Genomic DNA, 25,516 nt, shown 5'->3' with positions numbered 1-25,516 from the left:
TGTTAGATGATAATAGGTTTTCCCCTGCTTCTTACCATGTTTGATTACCCTCTACTTTTTGTAAAAATTATAATTAGCAGAATATAATGTTCTGCTACTCCATGACTGGAGTTCTGAAACAAGTTTGAAATATGATATGGATGTTGCCAGGAATAGAAACCTCCCCTAGGAAATGAATGCCACTCCTCATCAGAGACTATCTAGCAAATGTACTGTGAGTTTTTTATTTCACATCAGCATAACTGGAATTGCCACAGCTTAGACTTGCACATTCAGAAACTATTTGCCAAGAAATTTAACAGGGAAATTTGTAGGGGACAGTCCCTCTATTGCTGCTGGATATAATGTGAAAATGAATTGATCAGTCCCTGCAGAGACATGTACTGTCTTTTGTGAGGGCTGGATTATTACAGTTCAGAAACATCAGTTCTGGACCAGTCACAGTTGGAGAAAGATACAGCCGTCTAGCAATACACTGAAAATACTATTACTCCTTTACCTGACTTCATATTTGGGGATCTTGTGATGTAAGTCAATGATTTTACCTTTAATTATATATCCTGTCATATTTTTTTTTAATATTTGAGAAGCAGTAGCTGCCCCATGCCACACCACTCTTGCTAATCTGGTACATCCTGTTCTATAATCTTTTCAAGGTGAGGTCACACCTTTTAAAACTGCCCTCTAGCTCTGAGAGTTACAGCTTTGGATGCTGCCCCATCTCACATCTCTTACTTAGGGAGGAATACACTTTTCCATGTAAATGCGGCTCCACTTGCCTCTGCATGGAGGACTGATACATCGTCTGCTTGCAGTAATCCCTGTGGGTAGTGAGGTAGCTGATCTGTAGGTTCTCTTGGTCTGTTCCGGGACCTGTTAAGCATAAAGCCTGTTGAAGATTGGGAAGCAACAAGTTATACTGTTTCTATTGCCAGACATCAGTGCTGTGAACACTAACATCTTGTTTCCTCCTGTCAAATATGGAAGTAAATGCACTGGGAGCTGTAGGGGAGGTCATCTAATAGTGTATGAATCCTTTTATCTTGTGAACAAGGACGTCATAGAATCATAGAATAGTTTGGGTTAGAAGGGACCTTAAAGACCATCAGTTTCACCCCTCCTGTGATGGGCAGGGACACGTCCCACCAGACCAGGCTGCCCAAGGCCCCATCCAGCCTGGCCTTGAACACCTCCAGGGATGGGGCTTCCACTACTTCCCTGGGCAGACTATTCCAGTGCCTCACCATCGTGAAGAAGTTCCTCCTTATGTCTAGACTAAATCTGCCCCTCTCCAGTTTATACCCATTGCCCTTAGTCCTGTCACTACAAGCCTTTGTAAACAGTCCCTCCCCAGCTTTCCTGTAGTCCTTTTCAGGTACTGGAAGGTTGCTATAAAATCTCCTCAGAGCCTTCTCTTCTCCAGGCTGAAGAACCCCAACTCTCTCAGCCTGTCCTCATGTGGAAGGTGCTCTGGCCCTCTGATCATCTTTGTAGCCTCCTCTGGACCCGTTCCAACAGCTCCTTATCCTTCTTATGTTAAAGATTCCAGAACTGGACACGATACTCCAGATGAGGTCTCACAAGACAGAAGTAGAGGGGCAGAATCAGTAGGATGGTGAGAAGCTTTCTGGCAGTGGACAGAAAGCCCTGGCAGTCCAGTTTTGCTAAGACCCATACTCTGCCTCTCACATCAAGCATTTTCTTCCACATGAATCATCTCATAGAAACTGAAGGGGCTGCTTGCTGTAGAACTGAATTCTGTGCAACAAACTTGAGTTCATTAATTAAGCCTCAAACTTTGCACTGCAAAAATATTTCAGTATGTAATAATGAAGAGGAATAATAATTTCATTTACAAAAGACACTGACTGCTTGGCTGGCAGTAGCTGTGGGATGTGATCCAAAACCATTTAATGTCAATATTCACTGATGTTCACTTCAGCGGAGCAGACCTACAGGGAGCTTTCATCCTTATTAGTCAAGTATAGTACAACAGTGCCTAAGGGCAAGTGTAGGACAGCTCTCCTTTATTGTACATGCACAAAGGAGGCCACCTGAGCAGTGGAGAGCATATGCTTAAAACAGAGAAGACACAAGAGCATGTCAACAGAGTAACCACCCATCAAAACCCACCAATGACAAGGGGCAACAAGAGGGGAGAATGAAAAGCTTGGAGCCTGGTATAAATAAAAGAAGAAAATCGATCAGTGTTGATATTGCCATGTGATGGCTTCTGAGTGGTTTGTCTTGGCAGTTGCTGGCCAGTTCCCGTTGTCTGTGTATCCTAGGCTCACTGCATATGCATTTGGATAACCTCGCCATGGTCTCAGCAGAACAGGTTAACCGAGGGCCTTACCATCTGATCCTGATCTCACTAGCTTCTAGTTAAGCATGTGCTGAAGTGCTCCCCTAGTCTGCTGTCAGATGCTTAGTATATGAGCCTGGAAGAGCATAGGGAGGGTTTTGTCCTGACTAGGCTCCGGGAAGAAACAGGAAGTGTTTGTGATTTGTGTACCACAACCGTTGGATTAATCTCATTTGAAAGCTTTGAATTAAATCTGTTTACTGTAATGGAGACTCCCACAGTTCCCCACCTTCCTTTTGTTTCCTTATGTATTTTTATGTGTGAAAGCTGCAGCGTGAAGGTATTCTCTGTGCTCCACTGAGTCACAATACTGCTATATTTTTTTGTATTATCATTAAAAAGGAAACCCACAGCAACATTAGCTTTTCTCCCTTGCTCTTTTAGATTGCCTTGAATGCACTCCCATTTAGGTCTTAACCAAAACCTTCTTGCTTCTCTGTTTCTTATCCTTTCAGCTTCTTTGAATGCAATGACTCAGCAGGTCCTGGATGAATTTTACAGTAGTGTGGAGAATGCAGAAGCTTGGATGAAGGCCATCCAAGACAGGCTGAGGATCAATGACAATACCAATGGACCTATATCTGCCCTAGAAGCCAGACTGAGAGAGACAAAGGTAAGGGAAGAGCGATGTGCCAGTTCAGAGGTGGTTGTCACTGCTGCCATTGTTAGAGAAGTTATTTCTGTGAGCTCTGGAGTTTTCTAACATTGTAACATTATAACAGCAATGAAAACACAGCCACAGATATTTGATAGAAGATTATCTGGGGTTTTGTAGCTAACTTAGCACATAGCAGTTGATTTTTCAATTAAATTTTTCAATTAAATTCATTCCTTTAGGATGTTTAAGAATAAATAAGCTAAAGAAAAATTCATGTTTTCCTTTCAGGAGAAGCTTTGCAGCAGGGACTTTGAGATTCCTGGATGAAAACCAAAGTTTAAATTTCATCAATTATACTTGCTTTCTTTTCATGCTTTGAGGCTCATTTGTTTTTCTCTTAGAAAATATGTGTGCTTGAACCAGAAGGCAACTTGAAAATGGACTTGATTCTTTCAAAGGCGGGTGCTGCTCTTTGCAGCATCAGTGAGGATAAGAAGTATGAGGTACTATCTAAGCTGAAAGACATTAAAGACTTGTGGGAAGAGACAACCATATACATTACTCACTGTCACAGGTAAGGCAAACACACGCTTTGCACAAGACTGCTATTTGGTGTGTTGAGGCAGTTGTCTCGTGTGCTTTCATAAAATGCTTCCTACCTCTCTCTGCTGCCTGGATTGTAGATAGTAATCACTGTTGTCCCAGTCTCATGACCATGCTGGGGACTGTATGAGGACAGAGGATCAGTGAGACCTCAGTGATCTCTGCCTTCACAGCCCAGCCCACCTCATCATCCGGAATGATGAGTTTGGCCAGGCACAGGGACCTCGTACAGAATATTTCCTCCCCAAAGCAAGGAGGATCTGGGAAGTGAATATGGACCTTCTGAAGTCAGAGCACCTTAAAATTGCTGAGAACCTTGTCCTTTGCTTTGAAAGCCTTTTGAGGTTGTCAGTCTGCACTACTGCATCTTAGTTTCATCTAACTCATCTCTCTCATTCTCCCCAACAGCCGTATTGAGTGGGTCTGGGTGCTCTGGAGTGAATACCTGAAAGCCCAAGATGAGTTTTACACATGGATTTACAAGACGAGGATGACCTTGGAGCCTGATATTCTGTTGCATCTTGGCTTAAAGGAGAAGCAGTGGCTGCTAAGCCATGCTCAGGTTCTGCTGAAGGATGTCCTAGATCAGTCAGTCTTGTTGGAAAGTCTCCTAGTGGAAGCTGACTGCTTGTTCAGCAGGACAGGTGACCCCAGCGTTGATGAGAATGTTCAGAAGAAAATGAGGGTGGAATATGAAGAAATCAGACAAAAAGCTCAGGTACACCTATAAAGAGTGGGAGGTGTTCAGATTCACCAATGTAGAGTGCTATTTGCTCTCTGTTTCTTGGGTGATGGGGCTTACCTGGTAGGGCTGCAAAAAGAAGCAGAGCTGAGGGCCCCTTTTCAGTGGACCGTTTGCAACAGTCATCATGTCCCATGATAATCTGTTAATTGGGATGCTCTTACACTGTGCTTTATAGTATGTTGTTGTAAAGTAACTGCAAGCTGCTTGCTGTGACCTAGTGAATATTGATTTAGGTCATCTCTGTATAAAGTTTGAATTCCTCATCTCTCGGTACATTAGTGATACTTGTATGACCAAATGCGAAGTACCCATTCCCAGAGCTAGGGAACTTTACATGCATGCATCCTTGTTGGAAAATGTAGTGCTGGTCCAGATCCAGAGCTCTACTCTGCACCTGGAGAACTAGGAAACACGGCCCAACACTGAACTCAACTAGCCAGTTCCATATCTGAAAGATTTTGACTGCACTTAGACAGTAATCCTTGCCTGATGCTAATCTTCCAGCTTGAACAGTTAGATGGGCTGGTGTAAGATATCCTAGTTAGTCTTTCAGTGCAAGTGATTTCCTTTGACCTTATCCCTGGGTAAAGATTTTATATAAGGTAAAGATAGGATTGAACCATGTGACATGGCTGATGGACAGAGATCTACAGGTTGGCAGAATTCGGTTTCTTACTTGCCTAGGGATATTTGAAATATGTATAGAAACATCTATCCCAAGCATATAGACATTAAAATCTAGCCTTTTTTTCACAATGGCTTCTGGGAATTTCATAGGTATGTGCTATTATATAGCAAGCACAGGACAACCAGGTGATCAGGCCCAGTCAGCATGGGTTTGTGAAAGGCAAGTCTTGCAAAACTAACCTGATATCCCCCTCTATGACAAGCGTACCTACTAATGGACGAGGGAAAAGCTGTGGATATAGTGTACATAGACTTTAGAAAAGCCCTTGACACCGTTTCTCACAGTATTCTGCTTGAGAAACTGGCTGCCATTGGCCTGGAGAGGCATAACCTCTGCTGGTTTAAAAACTGGCTGAACAGCCAGACCCAAGCAGTGGTGGTAAATGGAGTTAAATCCAGCTGGAGGCCAGTCACAAGTGGTGTTCCCCAGGATTTAGTGTTGGGTCCAGTTCTGTTCAGTATCCTTATCAGTGATCAGGATTAGAGGATGTGCCCATCTACAAGAAGGGTCGCAGGGAGGACCCAGAAAACTACAGGCCTGTCAGTTTGACCTCAGTGCCAGGGAAAGTTATGGAGCAGGTGATCTTCAGTGCTATGATGAAGCACATGCAAGAGAACCAGGTGATCAGGCCCAGTCAACATGGGTTCACAAAAGGCAGGTCTTGCCAAACTAACCTGATCGCCTTCTATGCCAAAGTGACTCAGCTGCTGGACGAGGGAAAGGCTGTGGATGTATCTTCCTGGACTCCAGTAAAGCCTTTGACACAGTTTCTCACAGCATTCTGCTTGGGAAACTGTCAGCCCCTGGCCTGGACAGGCGCACACTCTCCTGGGTGGAAAACTGGTTGGCTGGCCGGGCCCAGAGAGTGGTGGGAAATGGTGTGAAATCCAGCTGGAAGCCAGTGACAAGTGGGGTTCCCCAGGGCTCAGTGCTGGGTCCAGCCCTGTTCAGTGTCTTTATCAATGACCTGGATGAAGGCATCAAGTGCACCCTTAGCAAGTTTGCGGACGACACTAAGCTGGGTGGAAGTGTCGATCTGCTGGAGGGTAGGGAGGCTCTGCAAAGGGATCTGAACAGGCTGGACCGCTGGGCTGAGTCCAATGGCATGAGGTTTAACAAGGCCAAGTGCTGGGTCCTGCACTTGGGGCACAACAACCCTGTGCAGTGCTACAGACTAGGAGAAGTCTGTCTAGAAAGCTGCCTGGAGGAGAGGGACCTGGGGGTGTTGGTTGACAGCCGACTGAACATGAGCCAGCAGTGTGCCCAGGTGGCCAAGAAGGCCAATGGCATCTTGGCTTGTATCAGAAACGATGTGACCAGCAGGTCCAGGGAGGTTATTCTCCCTCTGTACTCGGCACTGGTGAGACCGCTCCTCGAATACTGTGTTCAGTTCTGGGCCCCTCACCACAAGAAGGATGTTGAGGCTCTGGAGCGAGTCCAGAGAAGAGCAACAAAGCTGGTGAAGGGGCTGGAGAACAGGCCTTGTGAGGAGCGGCTGAGAGAGCTGGGGTTGTTTAGCCTGGAGAAGAGGAGGCTGAGGGGGAGACCTCATTGCTCTCTACAACTACCTGAAAGGAGGTTGTAGAGAGGAGGGTGCTGGCCTCTTCTCCCAAGTGACAGGGGACAGGACAAGAGGGAATGGCCTCAAGCTCCGCCAGGGGAGATTTAGGCTGGACATTAGGAAAAAATTTTTCACAGAAAGGGTCATTGGGCACTGGAACAGGCTGCCCAGGGAGGTGGTTGATTCACCTTCCCTGGAGGTGTTTAAGGGATGGGTGGACAAGGTGCTAAGGGGCATGGTTTAGTGTTTGATAGGAATGGTTGGACTTGATGATCCAGTGGGTCTCTTCCAACCTGGTTATTCTATGATTCTATGATTGAGCATACCCTTAGTAAGTTTGGGGATGACACAAAGCTGAGTGAAAGTGTTGATCTCCTTGAAGGTAGGGAGGCCCTACAGAAGAATCTATATGGGCTGGATCAATGAGCTGTAACCAGAAGTATGAGGTTCAACAAGGCCAAGTGCAGAGTTCTGCCCTTGGGACACAACTCCGTGCAGCACTACAGGCTCGGGGAAGAGTGACTGGAAAGCTGCCTGGCAGAGAAGGACCTGGGAGGGTTGTTGATTGACAGCCAGCTCAATACAAGTCAGCAGTGGCCCAGGTGTCCAAGATGGCCAGTGGCTTCTTGACTTTTATACCAAACAGTGTGGCCTGCAGGATCAGAGAAGTTATTCTGCCCCTGTAGTCTGCATTGGTGAGGCTGCACCTCAAACACTGTGTTCAGTTTTGGGCCCCTCACTAGAAGAAAGACATTGCGGGACTGGAGTGCGACATCAGGAAAAATTTCTTCACCAGAGTGTTGTCAGGCACTGGAACAGACTGCCCAGGGAGGTGTTTGAGTCACCATCTCTGGAGGAATATAAAAGATGGTTGGTTGAGGTGCTCAGGGATATGGTTTAGTAGTAGATGACATCAAAGGTCTTTTTCAACCAAACAGTTCAATGATTCTAGGAGACCTGGTGCAAAACCAAGGAATTTTCATTACTTGGGCTCTGCTACCTGCTTCTTTCATAATGTTGCTTTCTGTTTGTTCCCACACGTACACTCCAGCCCAGAACTGGTGCCCAACTGTGATCTCTCTCTCCCTGGCTGCTATCATACAAAGTTAACTTCAGATCTCAATGGAAGAACAACAACATTGTCATGTGTATGGCATTGCTGTGCTTGCTTATATACAGATACTTTTTCTGCTTAAAAAACCAAACAAGCGAACAAAAACACCCCAAACACCAAAACACCACAGAGCCTGTAAAGCCACAAACGGAACTGTGCTTCAGTGTTGTTTATTCATTTTTAAAGGTAGATTTCTTCACTACAAGGCATTGGATTTATAAATAAGAAGGTTCCTGGAAATTCAGGTGTTGTCTATGTAGATTGCCGTTTACAATTCTCATTCATTCCCTTCTAACAAAAATTCGTCTTTGCTTTTGAAGCAGGAGACAGTCACAAGCTGTTTTCATGAGGCACTTCTTTCAAACAAGTAATTTGAATACTCAGAGCAAGAATGTGACCTCTTTGAGACTCTGTTTACATAGTGTAATTTCTCTAACTGACTTGGATACATACTGGTGTAAATGAGATCAGGAAGTGGCTCATAGTACTTAGATGAAATATGTCTTTGTCTCCAGCCAACTGGGACGCTGGAAGAAGCTTTTCTTTGGCATTGGTTACAAATTCCACATTTCATAGAAGGACCGACTGAGAGAATCTAGCCGAGAAATGCCTCTTTTAGGAGGTATGGAACAAAGAAGGGAGTTAGAAAGCCTTGGATTTTGTAGCTGAAGCAAACGCAGAGTTCATTAGCTAATACCAAGGTTACAGGCACCTTGGGAATCATGTTGGAAAGTATAACACTAGTTAGAAGCACTGCCACATCTTCCAGTGGGAGGCAGGAATGAATGGAAGAGACACGTGAGTTATAAGGGAACTGCTCCAGCCCCTTGCATGGTTAAGGGCCGGGCTAAATGTGATTTGCAGATCCTGGCTGAACACCTGAGCTGCCTGCCAGAGGAGGCTCACTGGTGTTTATAGATTATGCTTGTGTTTAAAGAGCATTTTTAGATCCCATGCAGTTGTCCCGCTCTATCAGAAGGCAAGATCTTGGGCAGTGTTTCTTAATTGCCTGTGATGCTGCTTCTCTGGTATGAGTACATGGTGGTCTGTCATTTTTTTTTTCTTTCTTTCTTGATGCTGACATGTGACCCTACTCCTAAATTGTAAAGCCACATAATTTTCTTTTAATTACATTGTCAGGGATATTTCTAGATGTGGCAGCTATTTCCTGTGTGCTTTCCCTTGCCTAATGAAATTACAATATGCAGAGGTAAATGGTTGTGGGGTATAGCATAAATGATGACTGAAGATGGTAAGAAGTTATGATATAGTGTCTTGAACTTTAGTCAAATATATCAAATATGTGTGAGTACATCAAATGAATTTCAGTCCCTGTTGTCTCTGTTGACTGAAACCTAGATATTTATAATGCCAGCCCTCATGTACCCTGGAGCTAAGACTAAAAGCACTAGGATGAGCTACAGGAGCTTTCTGTACTCTACTTGAGATGTCACAGAGGGATTTAAAGCAGGAACTTCTTTTATGTGCTCTAGATTGCCTTCCAGAGGAGGCTTGTTTGCCTTTGTGGACTGTAAGTGGAGCTTAGGGGAGAGGGTTTCCTATGCCTCTGCCCACCCTAGAGCTGAGCACATCCTGCCCAGACACATCTCTTCCTCTGCAGACTCTGGCAAACTCATTCTTTTCCTGTCTGTGCACTCACTCTTTCCAGGGCCATATTCTTGCTTAATATCTCCTCACATTAACAAAATGCATGTGGAGACTGAGTTTACCACGGTCTTGCTCCTCAACAGCTAACCTAACAGAAGCAAGTGATACCTATTTTCCGTCATTAGAACGTTTCCCTGCTTAACCTCTTGGGGGCAGGAGGCTCCCCCAGTTCTTTGTAAGCCTTTTGTTTGACAGCTAGCACAATCTGTCCAGATTCGTGGCATCTCTTCCTTGATCTCATGGACCAGCAGAGATATCCTAACTGTGCTCTCCTTTGTTTTGGCTGAATAGCCTGGCAAGGGGTGGGTCATTTTGACTTCCTTTTTAACTCTCTACTAGCCTAAGACTTTTGAGTTTAAGAGGAGCTCTACTTTGTTATTCTGGCTTGTTCCCTTTGGAGCTTCTGTCAGTGCAACAGTTTAGCCCAACTCCCTGAAATCAATAAGCTTGGGTTGACTTGCTTCACTTCAATGTGTGGCCCATTTACACTGCTATAAGATTGCATTATTCTAGACCCTAACTTGAGGCCAAGGTGAGAATCATTTAACCTGTATGCACCTCTATGGATTTGAGAATCAAGGTAAGAGGATTTAGCAAACAAGCAAGGTGTTCTACTGGATACATCTTGGCCACAGAAGTCGCAATTCTGGTTTTTGGTCGCATCCAAACCCATACATAGATGGTGCTATTAAAGGTTCTGTCTTAGTAAGTGGGCAGCATTTCATCTTCCATGGGAAGTAGTTGTCCCCCTCTTTTGTCCCAAAGCAAGTCAACCATGTTCAGGGGAGTCACTCTTGATTTGCACAAGTCAGCAGAGACTGCAGTGGCAGTGTCCTAAACACAGACTGGTGTGGTGCCACCTGGGGAGTCATGGCTTGTACTGCACCATGGGCATAACCTGTCCCAGAGGTGAAGTGCAAAGTCCCAGAGGGATCAGCACCACACAGCACACAGGAAATCCCATGGTCACTGATGCTCAGGCAGGTTGATGGATGTGGGGACATGCTCAGAGCCTCAAAGAGACAAGAGAAATGCAGGGGGGTCTTCAAAACTCTGCCCACCATTGCAGCTATCACCCTACTCTCTGTGGAGGGAAGCTGGGATGAAGCTCTGCTCAGAGGCAGGGGACGTGTAATTTCACAAAATGAAACTCAACTCATTGTCTGTGACAGCAAAGCTTTTCAAGGTGCTGCAAGCCCCAACTGCATTGCACAAGGAGCAATTTTTTCCTAATGTAACCATGGTGTACCTCAATTGCTCTCCCTGCCAACTGGTGAAGGGCAAGAAAAAAATCAGATATTGTAGGAAATAATGCTTAGGTTGGATATTATACTAGTGAAACAACAGACCAGGATTCCTTGTGATCTGTGTAAAATTTCCTTCAGTGACACTTAAAGTTCAGCTGACAAACAAGCATAATCTGATTAAGTGTGACTCTATCTTGTTGTGAGGGGTGCCAGACTGAATCAGTAAGGAGCAACAATAGAAGTTTTTGGAAAGGGGATGGTAGAAATTTACTTAAGAGGACCTTTTAGTTTTTCTCCTCAGAGAATCATAGAATCACAGAATAACCAGGTTGGAAGAGACACACTGGATCATCGGGTCCAACCACTCCTATCAAACACTAAACCATGCCCCTTAGCACCTTGTCCACCCGTGCCTTAAACACCTCCAGGGAAGGTGACTCAACCACCTCCCTGGGAAGCCTGTTCCAGTGCCCAATGACCCTTTCTGTGAAAAATTTTTCCTAATGTCCAGCCTAAACCTCCCCTGGCGGAGCTTGAGGCCATTCCCTCTTGTCCTGTCCCCTGTCACTTGGGAGAAGACCCTCCTCTCTACAACCTCCTTTCAGGTAGTTGTAGAGAGCAATGAGGTCTCCCCTCAGCCTCCTCTTCTCCAGGCTAAACAACCCCAGCTCTCTCAGCCGTTCCTCATAAGGCCTGTTCTCCAGCCCCTTCACCAGCTTTGTTGCTCTTCTCTGGACTCGCTCCAGAGCCTCAACATCCTTCTTGTGGTGAGGGGCCCAGAACTGAACACAGGATTCGAGGAGCGGTCTCACCAGTGCCGAGTACAGAGGGAGAATAACCTCCCTGATGAGCCATTGAAAACTTGCAGCATGACCCAGATGAGGACAAGCTTTATGTACTTTTGTATCCTGTTTCTTGAGGTGAACTGTGAATTCCTGTGGAGGCCCAGTGCTATTGGGACTCGTGAAAAGGGACTCTATAAATCCTAGGTTATAGCATGCCAGGGCGCGCTCCCAACAAGGCTAGTGTTTGGGTTGTTTGATATCTGTGCAGCAACTTGGAGACCAACAAAATCTATTAGAGCTTGGGCCCTAAAAAAAAATCAAAATCAAATGCAGTGTTTATTTTGGACACAGACAAAATAACAAACCAGACACTCGGGTGCACTTCCGAGAGGCAACTTCCCAAAACTGCAGAAACAGATCTCAATCTGGTCAGATTACAATATGATACCTTGAACACAGCCAAGGTCAAAAAGACGAATTCCAATTCGATCTGACATGCACACAACGCAATGACAGCAAAGAAAACGAAGACACAGTAAGATAAGTAAGAAAGAGAGAGAGAGAAGTAGCAGGTGGGGAAAAGAAACAAAAGGGTCACCACTCCAATGGGCCACAGCATTTTCTCAGGAACACATGGTCCATCTGGCAGCAGCTCCAGTAGCAATTCCTGAGGGCTGTGTGTTCTGGTAGTTCTTCCAGGCTGATCTTGTTATGGTGGTGGGCACACGCCATGTGTCTTCTTACAAGTTCTATTCATAATGCAAGTCCATGCCTCATTAGCACGTGAGGAGTGGTCTTGCTGTGCTTGTGCAGAAGTTGCTTTGTGAAGGTCTGGGGGTTCCAGGGCAGCCCCCTTTCATTGACCCAGGGGCAGGCAGTCCTCAGACTATGTTTAAGACACAACACAATAGACAAGTAAATGACTCGGGTCTTTACACAGCGTACTCACAGCTTCTAATTCTCTTGTTACAGAGCAGAGTGGAGCTACTTGAAAAGTTAACCAAAGAGCACGAGCAGTACAGCACTAACATCAAAGAGTTTCAATCATGGCTGAATGGTGTGACAGAAAGATTTAACTGCTGCATAGGAGAAGGAACCAAGTCTTCTGCAAAGGACAAGTTAAAGGAACTGAAGGTCCTTAAACAACATAACTCTGATAAGGAGCCAGGATTGTGTGTTCTCTATGCCTATATATGTTTCTGAAACCATGCAAGGGCGTACTTGAAAAAAGAATTACACAAACAAAATAAGGTGGTGACTATAAGATGAACAAGGGGAGAAGAGTTGTGTAAGATCCTAAAACTGTTAGTAGATACTGTTCTCTCATCTGTAGCATGAGTCACAGGCTGGTCTGCTTTGTTCTTCTTAAAGCCTGATCTGTGGTTATATGATTCTTTGAGAATCTTGCTCTTTATTCTTGTTTAAATGAATGTTATTTGGTAAACACAATCCAAATAAAGCCTGAAGACTCACAGGTTCTGAGAGTTTAGAATGGGTGATAAAAATACCAGTTTTGAGAACAGTATGCATTATTTTGGTGCTACTGCTTAAACTGCTCAGCTTAAATCTTTCAGAGGTCTGATTGTTAGTATTTCTGCCTTCAGCTCCTGTTTTCTCTGTCAGGGACCTCAAATGACAAGCATTTCTGAAAATCAAGCTAATATTTTCAGAATCATGGCAGTTAGTATTACTCAAAAGGCAGTCAAATGACCAACTCTGGCTTTTGGTCACTTGAAAAAGAAGACATATTTTGAAATAAGGAGTGAAGAAGAAAATATGTACAACCAGGACTGGTGATCTTACTTTCCTACTCCTTTCAGCTTTTCCCCCAACTTCCCATTCCTGCAGCTAACCTTTAACTTCTTTCTGCAGAAAATTGCTAAAAACATTAGAGATGGTGGAAAGCAATGGAAGCACCTTGAAAATCAGTGTGCAGAGGTGATTCAGAATACCTCCTCACTTGAAGCTGAGAGAATGAAAGATGAACTTGAAGAACTAAGAAAAGCCTTGGAGAAGTTGAAACTGCTGAATAGTGAGGAGAAGGAGAAATTGCTCAAAATCCAGCAGTCAGAAAATGCCTACAACTCCCAAGCCAGACAATTAGCAGCCATTGCTCAGGAGCTGAGAAAAAATCTACAGAGACTAGAAAATTACCTGGACCCCAGGGAAGTCAAAAAGACTGAAGATGAGTTTGTAAATCGGTGGAGAATATGCAATGTGAGTTGTTAACTTTTTACATGCCTAAAACCAGCAGTCATGTACTGAACATGTGTAGTTGGATCCAACAGCTACCTGTCCCATTGGTTAAAGGTGATAGGGAAAGAGTATGACTATGTATAAAACAGACTGTGGAAAATTTGAATAACAGCAACGGAATAACTTCTAACCCTCATCTCACTCTCCTCACACTGCCTAGCCTCTGCTAGGAGTTCCCTACAGGAATAAAACTGTTACTGAGAAAGTTTGTTGGCTTAGCAAAGTCCATATTCCTTACAACCAGGAAAAAAGGTAGCAAAAGGGAAACTTGTGAATACCCTGAGGGCAGCCTTATCTCTTCATTTCATGTGTCAGACGCTACATAAGGTGTGATCTCTTCATTATTTTTATAATTAAGGCAACGAGAGCAGCTCTGGCTGCAGAAGAGTCCAAGGTTGAGAGGCTGAAGGCTCTGGTACAGATTTCCCAAGATACACAGCCACACGTTGAGAGTGTTGTCTCTGCAATGCAGCAGTACCAAAGGTAGTGGGAAATCTGATTATTTCAGGGGCGGCGGGGGGAATCTTCTCTCAGATATTGAAGGGATTGACAAGGGCCTAAGCAAAAAGTGATATGCCACCTGATTGTAGGTGACGGGTAGAGAAGAGAGGCTTCGTTAATTATATCCACCTCCACATTTCGGTAAACCTGTAATTTTAGCCATTTGCTAGGAGCTTTAGGCTGCTGGCCATTTTCAAGCAGTGTTCTTGCATCATTTAGCTGGTGTATGTTTTGAAGAAAATTAGATTGTTGGCAGCTAATTTGATCCTCTTAGCATTTTATAATAATTATTTATGTATTTTGCTTGCCTTTCATGACAGCAACCAGAAAATCAGGGCAGGAGCTGTAGTAGTAAATGGTTCAGAAGAATTATGGCCCTCCCTTGCTGAGTTTGTTGTGGTGACTCATCAGCCCTAGCAATTCTTTGGCAGACTTTATTTTCCTTCTCCTGGCAGCATATATGCATGATTCCTGTTTTCAAGTTGGCTTGGTTTGGAAACTCTGAAAGTTTAGCCTCTCCCCAGACTTCGGTGTTTCCGTTTCCAGGCTGCTTGGAATCAGGAAGTAAAGAAGCTGCAGCACATTTTGCCAACTAGAAGAAAGGATCTTGTTATTTAAGGAAAAAAGAAAGGTCAGTTTTTTTACTGAATCCAAGCTTATTTTTCTTCGTCCAGTGCACAGTATGCTGTCCTGCTGGAAAGGTTATAGGTCATTATGGGAAAGGATTTCAGTTTAAAAACTAACAAGTAAACAATGTCAAAAGAAGAGCAGAGGACTTGCCTCTGAGTAGAAAATGGCAGCCACTCTTTCGCCAGCTTCTCTCCGAAGCTTCTTTATTAAGTCTGGTAGCTTCATGCTGAGCCTGGCAGGGGCAGCAGAGCAAATGGCAAAGGACGTGTAATGTCAGAACTTTCTATTTGCAGTGCTTTTGGCCTCTGCAAGCTTGCCTCTTTTTAGCTTTGTAACATCCCTGTGACACAGGTAAGGTTATTGTTTTTGGTTTTATAGCAAGGCAGCATTAATCTTGATTGGCATTGATCTTGCCTGCTAGTCTTGTGAATGTGCAGGATGCTGTTCCCATATGAAGATACAATTTGGTCTGTGTTTTGCCACATTAAATAGGATTCTGCAAAGTGGAAGGTCAGGAAAGCTGAGAAAAACAGGGCAGATGCACGGGGTGTGTCATTGCTACGCCTTGTTACTCAGATGTATTTTGGATAAGCCTCTATAAGAGAAGCCTCGATATTTAATGAATGAGCAGATTTTTTTTTTCAATATATATGCACACATATATAGCTGCACATGTGTTTGTATACATACATGTATAAATAAGAAGCTTATCAGAATGACCTTTATACACTAATATAAATAAAGGTAGTTCTGTGATATTGTAAAAAATTATATTTGGAAAAAAAGGTATCTTCCTCTTTTTATAGGTAATGTAGGGTGATTAAAGATTTCTTAGTGTAATTTTTTAAAGGAACAGAGTCTTGGCAATATGTAAAACCATGCATGCAGCTGCAGTTAAATTCTTCTGGCTTGTTCCTCCCATCAGTCAGTGAAACTGCTCTGATAATATGATTTTTTAAATCACGCTGGTGATAGCAGCTAAGGAAGATCACATACAAAGGGAGATTGCTGGCTGCTAGAAAGGCAAAAGAATTCCTGTTATGCAGTTGCACAAGAGACAACTGTGTCTTACAGTGTCTAAATAAAGTTTTGCTGGCTGGCTGTGACTGACAGAGCAGCTGTCAGTATGCAGCACCAGTCTCAGACAGTAAGAAAGACTGAGGCTTTTGTGTTGGATACAGTTTACACACGAGTATTGTGTTAATTCATGCCTTGATGAATAGGATGTTTGGACTTGGATTTCTTCGTAATCCTTCTTTCGGCTGTCACTTTATCCTTGCAGTATTAGAGGCAAGATGTCTAAAATGAGCACTCATACAGAAACCCAACTGAGAAGACTCTTCCAAAATCCCCTGCAATATTTTGAACAATGGAAGCCATCAGTCCAGATGCTTCTGGAGACTCCAGAGCCAGCGCTGGCTCACATTGAGGTAGCAAACGTGTTACTAAGTTCAGAAACTTATATTTGGTTTGTGTTTGCCAAGGCTATGCCGGCAGCTGCCTGCATACAGCTGCCGGACACCAGCAGCTGGAAGGGCCTTTCCCGTATGGCAAGAAACTCTACAGTATGGAAGTTAATATTTAACTCTAGCTGCACCAGAATGTCTTATTTTCTGCCCTTCATTTGGTTAACTGAAGCTGTCAACTGAATAAGCTGGATTAAAGTGTTGTCACGGTTTAGCCCTGGCCCAGCCAATTTCAGCAGCTAAAACCATGCAGTTGGGCTCTGTTTCCAGGCTCCTCTCCGCAGGCGCAACCTTTTCCACCTCTTTGACTTACGGCACTCCACTAGCTCAAAGATGGCCTTGGTTACCATTGGAATAAGTACAAGCATTGACCTTTCTGCATACCACTGCCCAGTGTTATCACTTCTAGAAAGAAACACTTTCTGGAAAACATGCAGTTGACTTTCATAAAATGAAGTAACTTAGACAAGACTGAGCTAAACCTGGAAACTGATTCTGCTTTAGTTTAAAACACAACAAAGTTCTAGATGTCTTTAACAATGATGACAATTTTGTTTAGCATTAGCCCCCCTGGATGGGGGAAGTCTGTGGCCTCTGTTAAGAAGTGGGTAGTAATTTAGTTGTGGAATTGAAATGCATGATTTATGCATGTATCCAGGAAGGTGTTTGTTACTTTGTCATCCCTGTGATCTCCAGAATAAATGTGTCTGTGAACAGGGATGGAGTTTATCCTTGGGATGAGCATTCAAGCTGTCCTTTCTGTTGGTTGTTTAGGCCTCTCCTCTGCACAGACAACTCTTTCCATAGTACAGCTTTCCTCTGTTTCTGTTCACAAAATGGATGCAGCTGTGGTGCTTCTAACATTATCAGGAAGACTTTTCCTTTAACTGGGCACTGTCCAGGTACCTTCTGTTACCCCTTGTTGGCCCAGCATGCTGTTTTTACCTGACTTTGTCATACTGCTTTGGTTGTGTGACTTGTGTGAGAATAATGTGGTTTTATGATTTTCTTTTTGTATGGTTTCACTGGAAGAATTTTTCTCCTTTAGGCTGCTCTAGCTGAAAGCTCCCAGTTCAAGGAGAAGTTGATGGCATTAGAACTGAGGAAGGATTTGCTAAACAATATCCTTGGTGAAGAAGAAGCAAAGTCTTTCCTGCAACAGGTAGCTGAAGCTTCAAAGGAGAGAGAAATTCTACACAAAAGTCTTCTGCAAAGCAAGAGCAAGCTCGAGGTGAGCTTCAAAGCCCATATACAGTCTTTGCTTGTGACAATGATCAATCTTTTACTAAGCCAGTTTTGTAGGTATAAATTTAGTACTCATCAGCTGTGCACAGTCCATTTTTTCTACATTGATCCGATATTCAAATAAGTTTATAGTCTGTTGCATATTGTAGCTTGGTGTTTGTTCTGAGTATGAAATGGACATTGACAAAGGATAATGCCAAAGTGCACGTGTTCAATGCTGGAATTTTTCTTCTTTCTCCATCTAGAATTTGACATCACAACCTAAGGACTTTAATGCTCATTTCACACCTTTGCAGAAGAAATTATGTGCCATCAAAGCCAAATTAGATCTAGAGAAGGAACCACAGCCTGACCTCTTGGGTAAAAAGACACAACTCCAGAGACTCCAGGTACACCACAGTAATATTTGACCGTGATATCCTCAGTTAATTGTGGTCCTGTTTGTTGGTAGTTGGCATTGGGAATTTGAGGGGACTGATGTACAGACTACTGCCTGATGAGCAGAAGACCTTTTTTTCGGTTTAATGGCTCCTTTATTTATGTTAACTAGTAAGAACCACGGTGTTTTTCTTTACAATGATTGGTTGGTTTTGCTACTTGTTCCGCATACGATGTGGTGTTATACGATTGGCTAAGATTAACTGTTCATGCCTTCTTCATGTTTCTTCTTCTCTCAGCCAAGGTCTTTCAAGGACAGCCTCCATTTCCCTGTGTCCTTCAGCCTGTAAAAACCTCCACAATTCCCCCTTTTTGTTTTTCAACTAAAGCACCTAATAATGTCCACAAAGTCAGCACCCACCCCATCTTTGTCAGTTGCTTCTGCTCTTGTCTCAACATATGGGTGTACCCATTTAGCCGGTACCCATTGAGGTCCTTTATTTGTAACACAAGCATAACCTCTTCCCCACGTTAATAACTTGAAAGGGCCTTCCCATTTTTGTGTATTTGATTTGACTAATACCTGTACATCGTCATGTTGACTTAATCTATCTGTCATTGCATAAAAGTGTTTAACAATTGGTGGTACTGTATCTGACCCACTTAACCGTAAAAAATTCATAACATACAATGCTTTATGTAACTTATTTTGTGGAGATTCCCCAACTTCTCCCCCTTTTTGTTTTTCTAAAATTGATTTCAATATCAAATGAGTGTGTTCAATGATAGCCTGACCAGTGGGAGAGTGGGGGATTCCAGTAAGATGGGTAATTCCCCATTGTTCAAGAAAGCATTGTGTGCTATGAGCAACATAACCTGGACCATTATCAGTTTTTAACTTGTGTGGAATCCCTAAAACAGCAAAAGCTTGTCAGAAGCGAGCTTGAACATGCTGACTTGTCTCTCCTGTGAGAGCTGTGGCCCGTACAGCTTGCGAAAAAGTATCTATTGAAAATGAACATCCTGTTGTTTTCGAAATACCTTAAAGTGAGTCACATCAGTTTGCCATATTTGCAAAGGGCCTAGACCTCGTGGATTTACAGCTGGCACGGGCCCTGTTGCTAAGCGCTGACAGTCAGAACAACATTGAATGATTGCTTTTTCATCTCCCCTAGAGATTCCAAATTGGTTTGCTAATGTTTCAGCAGATTGATGAAAAAAAAAAAATTGTGCAAGAGTCATGCCTGCTGCAAACGGTCTGGCAGCAGTGGTGCTGCCCACACGGGGTTGGTTAATTTGTCAGCGATAGCATTGCCACATGTTAGCCCACCAGGCAAACTGGTATGACTGTGTATATGAACAACATAATGACCATACGATCTTGTTTGTAATAACCATAACAAACATTTAAACTGATTAAACAATATCTCATTCTCTATATGACGTAAGGCTGACCTTTCTATACGTTGAATGACCCCTACAACATAATGTGAATCCATTACAAGATTGATGGGTTCATTTTGGAACAATTTAGAGGCCTCTATTACTGCTTGTAACTCAACAACTTGAGGTGATCCTGGACAAAACACAATATGCTTTTTCCATTCCTGATCATCTTTCCACACTACCACTGCTTTACCTGTTCTGCCACTTCCACCTGTAAATACAGTTTTTCCTTCAACTGGATGTTCACAATTTTTTGGCTTGTGTTCTATTTGTATTTGTTTTAAAAAAGCGATTAACTTATGTGCTGGATGTTGTATCTGTGTATCTGTACTCTCCATTCATATCCTTGTAAGGCAACTTTAATTGGTAGACTGTTTTGGTAACACCATTGTAAATAATTGTCTGCCATAGGTATAATTATACTTTCTGGTTCCTGACCATGAAGGTCTACAATTCATTGCCGTCCCTTAATAACTAATTCTGCAAACATTTCAACTCGTGTCAAAATATTTTTTTTGTGTTGGTGAGGTAAAAATATCCATTCTAAAATCATTAAAGGATCTTTTACTGACTCGTCCCATTGGGCGATTATCCCTAAAGGCTGTTCCTTTTGATTACAAATGATGAATTATATAGCTAAATCATAACTGACCCGATGACACTGTACTAAACTAATATGCTCACTGATTTCCTGCAATGCTTGTTCAGCTTCTTTTGTCAATGTTCGAGGGGCATTTAAATCAACATCTCCTTTCAGTAATTCAGATAATGGTGTCAGTAGCTGATTATCAATCCCCAAGAAGTTTCGAATCCAGTTAATGTTACCCAACAATATTTGCACATCATTTAGTGAATTGATTTTTACTTTTAATTGAACCTTTTGAGGTTCTATTGTGTGTTGTAAAATTTTCCATCCCAAATATTTCCATGGAACTTCTCTCTGGATTTTTTCAGGAGAAATTTGTAACCCATATTGCTCTAGACAGTGTTGCAACTCCTTCAGATCCATATTCAGATCTGCCTTTCCCATTACCAAAACGTCATCCATATAATGATAGACAATCAATTCTTTATGATGATCTCTAAAACTGCATAGAGCACGATCTACAAGTATTTGGCACATTGTTGGCGAGTTTTTCATTCCTTGTGGCAAAACAACCCAATGATATCTTTTCATGGGTTCCCTTTTATTAACACTTGGCACGGAAAAGGCAAATCTTTGTGCATCTTGATCGTGTAGAGGTGTTGTGAAAAAGCAATCCTTCAAATCTATGATTAAAATATTCCAGTTTTTTGGTATCATTGCTGGTGAGGGGAGACCAGGTTGTAGTGCTCCCGCATCCTCTATAACAATATTAATTTTTCTTAAATCATGTAAAAGCCTCCATTTTCCAGTCTTTTTAGGTATAACAAAAACTGGAGTGTTCCATGGACTAGTAGTTGATACAATACGATTTTTCTCTAACTGTTCTTGGACTAATCCTTGTAAAATGGCAACCTTCTCTTCTGTTAGCGGCCACTGATCTACCCAAACTGGCTTTTCTGTTTTCCACTTCAGTTTGTAGCGTTGCCGCTACAAATTTTTCTGATTAGTAGCCAATGTACATCCCATTTGCCCCAAAACATCCCTTCCCATTAAATTCATATGAAGGGGAGCAATGTAGGGCCTGATTTGACAAGTAAACTCATCCTTTGTACGACTGGCTAATCGTACAAAGCATTACGTACGGCATTTGGCCTTGTTAAACCTCACCCCATTGGACTCAGCCCAGCGGTCCAGCCTGTTCAGATCCCTCTGCAGAGCCTCCCTACCCTCCATCAGATCCACACTTCCATCCAGCTTAGTATCGTGTTTCTTCTTCTCTCAGCCAAGGTCTTTCAAGGACAGCCTCCATTTCCCTGTGTCCTTTGGCCTGCAAAAGCCTCCACAGAAATTCAGTACCTTGTCCCCTCAAATGATTATGTGTTAAGCAATTTCATTTGGTCCAGTTTATAGCATGAGGCAAAAGAAATTGATGCAATGCATCTGAAGGACTGGCAAACTTGTCCCAAAGGAAGGAACAAGCAGCTGGAAGCTGTTGATGTCACACCTTCTTGGGCTAGTTTTATTGCTAAAGAAAACGTATCCTGTAGTTCCCACTAGGAGTAAACTGCAGGAGGCCACTTGGAACAACTGAACTCCATCCAAAAGCAGGGAGTTCCCCTTGTCCTACCTCCTTGACATCCACCACTTCCTCTTTGCCCTGTCACAGCTTTGATGTATGCTAGGTTTACTCCATGGGCTAATTTCAGCTGACCAAGATAAGAAAAATATAATCAACAGAAAAAGATGATAATTTTCCACTTGGTTAGTATTTTAAGCTGGATCAGCAATGGGTCCAACATACATTAGGCTCAAGGCATGCAGTGGGACTATATAGCTGGGAGAGGGAAGAGAAGAACCAGAGCGGGAGAGGGGATGTGACTCTTTCTTTTCACCATGTTAAGCCACTTTACCCTGGGTGACCACAGGGGTGTTATCACCATAGTTCTTTGCAGTACTTAGCTAATTATAATATGTCTCCTTTGGCAGCTTCTTCGTTACTTGTGTTTTTTGTTATCAGCTGGTAATTATGTCCAGTCCTTTATTTCAGAAACATTTACTTCTAGACATCAAAAAGATTTAATTTTCTTAATGATGGTGTTTTTTTCTTTTTTTTCCCCCTTGCACTGTAAAATGAATCTCCTTTTAGTGTATGTTCTGTGGAGGTTCATGCCATGTCTGGCACATTATGCATATGGAATTTGTCTTTTCCTCTGCAGATGATCCAAGATGAATTGGCAGAGCTTGCGATTCAAATGGAGGAGATAGAGAAGCTTGTTCAGTCAAATACCATGCACAGGCATGAAATGAACCAACTTTCATCTGACTGTCATGCCCTGAAGACATCATTGGAGGTAATAAAAGGAAAAGGTTTTAGTTGCCTGAGGAGTTATTTGCTACTATTTAAAAATGAAAAAAAATAATCTGTGAGCATATGGGATTATATGCCTCGAGTGACAGAATGCTTTCATTTCAGAGGAAGAAGGCATTGAATTTTTATGGGTTTGATAACTCTTCCATGTTTCTCTGATCATCTGTAACGTGATTTCCCTTTGGGGTAGTATACCATCCACACAGGTTTTTATAATCGATATAAATTATTTCTGCAGTGGGCCTGAGATTCTGAACAAAAGACCTCAGTTATATTATTATGGAGACACTTGGACATCTTCATAGGTTCCTGGACAGTGGTTTTAAGTGTTGCAGTTGCATAATTATTTGTTTTGACCTGAGGCATTCTGTAGCTTGTAAATATAGCTATAAAAGGACCTTGCAAGACAGTCTCAGAAGAAGAGCTTGTAGAATTACATTAGTTATGCAGGTCACCATAAAATTACTTCTGATAAAGCGTTACCCTAATATGCACTGTAGAATTCTAGGTTCAATCTCAATAATCTCATGTGTCACTGATCTGGTCTTTTGCCAAAAAAGTCCGTACAGTCATTTCTGATTCAGGGAGTATAAGATGTATTTAATACTGACTGGGGTATATTAAAAAAATTAACCAATATTCTTTATTCTGCCTCAGCTGAAAAGGAAGGGAGCTATTCTAGTGCTTAATCATGCAATCATTGAATTGTCTGGTTGAAAAAGACCTTTGATGTCATCAAGTCCAACCATATCTGTCCACTGCTAAACCATATCCCTGAGCACTTCATCCACCCATCTTTTAAATACCTCCAGGGATGGTCACTCAAACACCTCCCTGGGCAGTCTGTTCCAGTGTCTGATAACACTTTGGTGAAGAAATTTTTCCTGATTTCTAATCTGACCCTCCCCTGGTGTAACTTGAAGCCATTCCTTCTCATCCTATCACCCATCACATGACAGAAGAGACCAACACTCACCTCACTACAACCCCCTTTCAGGTAGTTGTTGACAGTCATAAGGTCTCCCCTCAGCCTCCTTTTCTCCTGGCTATACAAACCCAGTTCCTTCAGCTGCCTTTGACAAGGCTTGTTATGCAGCCCCTTTACTGGCTTCATTGCCCTTCTCTGGAGAGGTTCCAGGCTCAAAACTGAACACAGGGTTCAAGGTGCAACCTCACCAATGCAGAGTATAGGAGCACAATCACCTCCCCAGTCTTGCTGACCACACTGTTTCTGATACAAGTCAAGATGCCACAGGCCTTCTTGGACACCTGGGCCACTGCTGACTTGTATTCATCTGGCTGTCAATCAACAACGCCCCCAGGTCCTTCTCTGCCAGGCAGCTTTCCAGTCACTCTTCCCCGAGCCTGTAGCGCTGCACGGAGTTGTGTCCCAAGGGCAGGACTCTGCACTTGGCCTTGTTGAACCTCACAGCTCATCGATCCAGCCCATTCAGATCCCTCTGTAGGGCCTCCCTAACTTCAAGGAGATCAACACTTTCACCCAGCTTTGTATCATCCCCAAACTTACTAAGGGTGCACTCAATCCCCTAAACCAGATCACTGATAAAGATATTGAACAGAACTAGTCCCAACACTAAATCCTGGGGAACACCACTTGTGACTGGCCTCCAGCTGGATTTAACTCCATTTACCACCACTGCTTGGGTCTGGCTGTTCAGCCAGTTTTTAAACCAGCAGAGGTTATGCCTCTCCAGGCCAATGGCAGCCAGTTTCTCAAGCAGAATACTGTGAGAAACAGTGTCAAGGGCTTTTCTAAAGTCTATGTACACTATATCCACAGCTTTTCCCTCGTCCATTAGTAGGTACGCTTGTCATAGAGGGGGATATCAGGTTAGTTTTGCAAGACTTGCCTTTCACAAACCCATGCTGACTGGGCCTGATCACCTGGTTGTCCAGTGTGCTATGTGACAGCAGTCAAGATGAGCTGATCCATGCACCCCAAATGTGGTTGTATTCAGGCCTGCAGAAGCTTGTAGGTCTTCCATTGATGCTAAAGGATAAAGTTTTTTGTGTCTCATTAACAGCAGCCTTTTCCTTTTGCCTATGAGATTCTGTGCCAGTAGTGACAGTGTTAAATCCAATAATGAAACTGCTTTTTGTCTGTGTTTAGTTGCTGACATATTTTTATCATTTCTAGATGATGATAGAGCAGAGTAAAGAGCACATTCAGAAGCATTTGGCATATAATAACAGACTTTCTGACCTCCAGCAGTGGATCACATTAGCCACAAAACAAATTGACTCCAACCAAGGTACTGATGGAGAGCAGAACATCGAGTGGAGGGTGGCAGACCTTGAGGTGAGAAAAGCATCTTAGTTATTCACTTTGCAGCATTCAGATATTAACAGTGAGGATCTTCTAGAAAGGGTTCCTTGGTTGTGGAGAGTAACGATGATTTGTTCCTCCTCTGATGACTGTTGGTTGTTGCCGCCTCCCTGCTTCGCCCTGTACTGTGGAATGTGGAGCTAGGTAAAAGACAGTAACAGTAAGAATCACCTAAGAACTGCTGAGATGGATAAAGTATTATCTAAGGATGGGAGGTTTTAAAAAGAACTCCTCCTGCCAGGGTGATCTCCCTGGACACACCTACCTTTGCCTGCATGTACTTATCAATACACTGAATGTTCTTACCCTGTTAGATAACCTTATATTGTGTTGAACTGACCTGTTCCACAGCTTCCAGCCTTCCCCTGTGTAGCAGTATTTTGCATGCTAGATTCACTCTGGCAGGTTCCTTCAATTGGCAGCTTTTGCATTCATATGGGAAACCAAGCTATCTCATAGGAAGGCTACAGAAGGGGTGCGTTGTTCGCACCCTTCACATTTTTCTATCAACTCTTTGACCTGCGTTGGCTCTTTGCAAGAAGCCACAGCATATTTTTTTCCCTGCTAGGTATGTTCTAGCTAGTGCCAGCAGAACTGGCATGGTCCTGGACTGAACATGGCCTTCAGTCTGACATAGTCTCTGCTTTACCCAGGATACCTAGAAGTAACTATAAGGGCTATACGTTTCAGAAATGGCTAGCTGAGTTTCCAGATAAGGAGATCCAGCTGCAGACTGTGGAAATTTATGGCCAGCTGGTCATGAAGAATTCTTCCCTGGAAGAGGCTGCCCACATCCAGGCAGAGCTGGATCAGCTGAAGGAGTCGTGGAGATCACTGAAGGAGATGGCAACTAGGTAAGTGTTCATGTAACATGTTCCTCATGTCCCTTCAAAGGGATGCTCTTTACTGATGTATGACT

General features: G+C 43.1%; 1 protein-coding gene across 1 annotated transcript in view; it reads left to right on the top strand.

Moving 5' to 3' along the window:
• The window catches only part of SYNE3 (spectrin repeat containing nuclear envelope family member 3), a 71,356-nt gene that overhangs the window by 22,506 nt on the left and 23,334 nt on the right, over positions 1 to 25,516 (top strand). The window contains exons 2-13 of the mRNA XM_069858757.1: positions 2,821 to 2,978; positions 3,365 to 3,537; positions 3,975 to 4,284; positions 12,347 to 12,508; positions 13,247 to 13,591; positions 13,989 to 14,113; positions 16,044 to 16,191; positions 17,276 to 17,458; positions 17,718 to 17,861; positions 22,099 to 22,233; positions 24,409 to 24,570; positions 25,288 to 25,451. Coding sequence (XP_069714858.1) covers positions 2,835 to 2,978; positions 3,365 to 3,537; positions 3,975 to 4,284; positions 12,347 to 12,508; positions 13,247 to 13,591; positions 13,989 to 14,113; positions 16,044 to 16,191; positions 17,276 to 17,458; positions 17,718 to 17,861; positions 22,099 to 22,233; positions 24,409 to 24,570; positions 25,288 to 25,451 — 2,195 coding nt within the window. The 5' untranslated portion in view covers positions 2,821 to 2,834. The remainder of the gene's footprint in view (positions 1 to 2,820; positions 2,979 to 3,364; positions 3,538 to 3,974; positions 4,285 to 12,346; positions 12,509 to 13,246; positions 13,592 to 13,988; positions 14,114 to 16,043; positions 16,192 to 17,275; positions 17,459 to 17,717; positions 17,862 to 22,098; positions 22,234 to 24,408; positions 24,571 to 25,287; positions 25,452 to 25,516) is intronic.

This window comes from Phaenicophaeus curvirostris, chromosome 5 (assembly GCF_032191515.1).
Source record: "Phaenicophaeus curvirostris isolate KB17595 chromosome 5, BPBGC_Pcur_1.0, whole genome shotgun sequence".
Taxonomy (NCBI): domain Eukaryota; kingdom Metazoa; phylum Chordata; class Aves; order Cuculiformes; family Cuculidae; genus Phaenicophaeus; species Phaenicophaeus curvirostris.
Note: the sequence above shows the minus strand (reverse complement) of the source record. Positions and strands in the feature narration are given on the sequence as shown.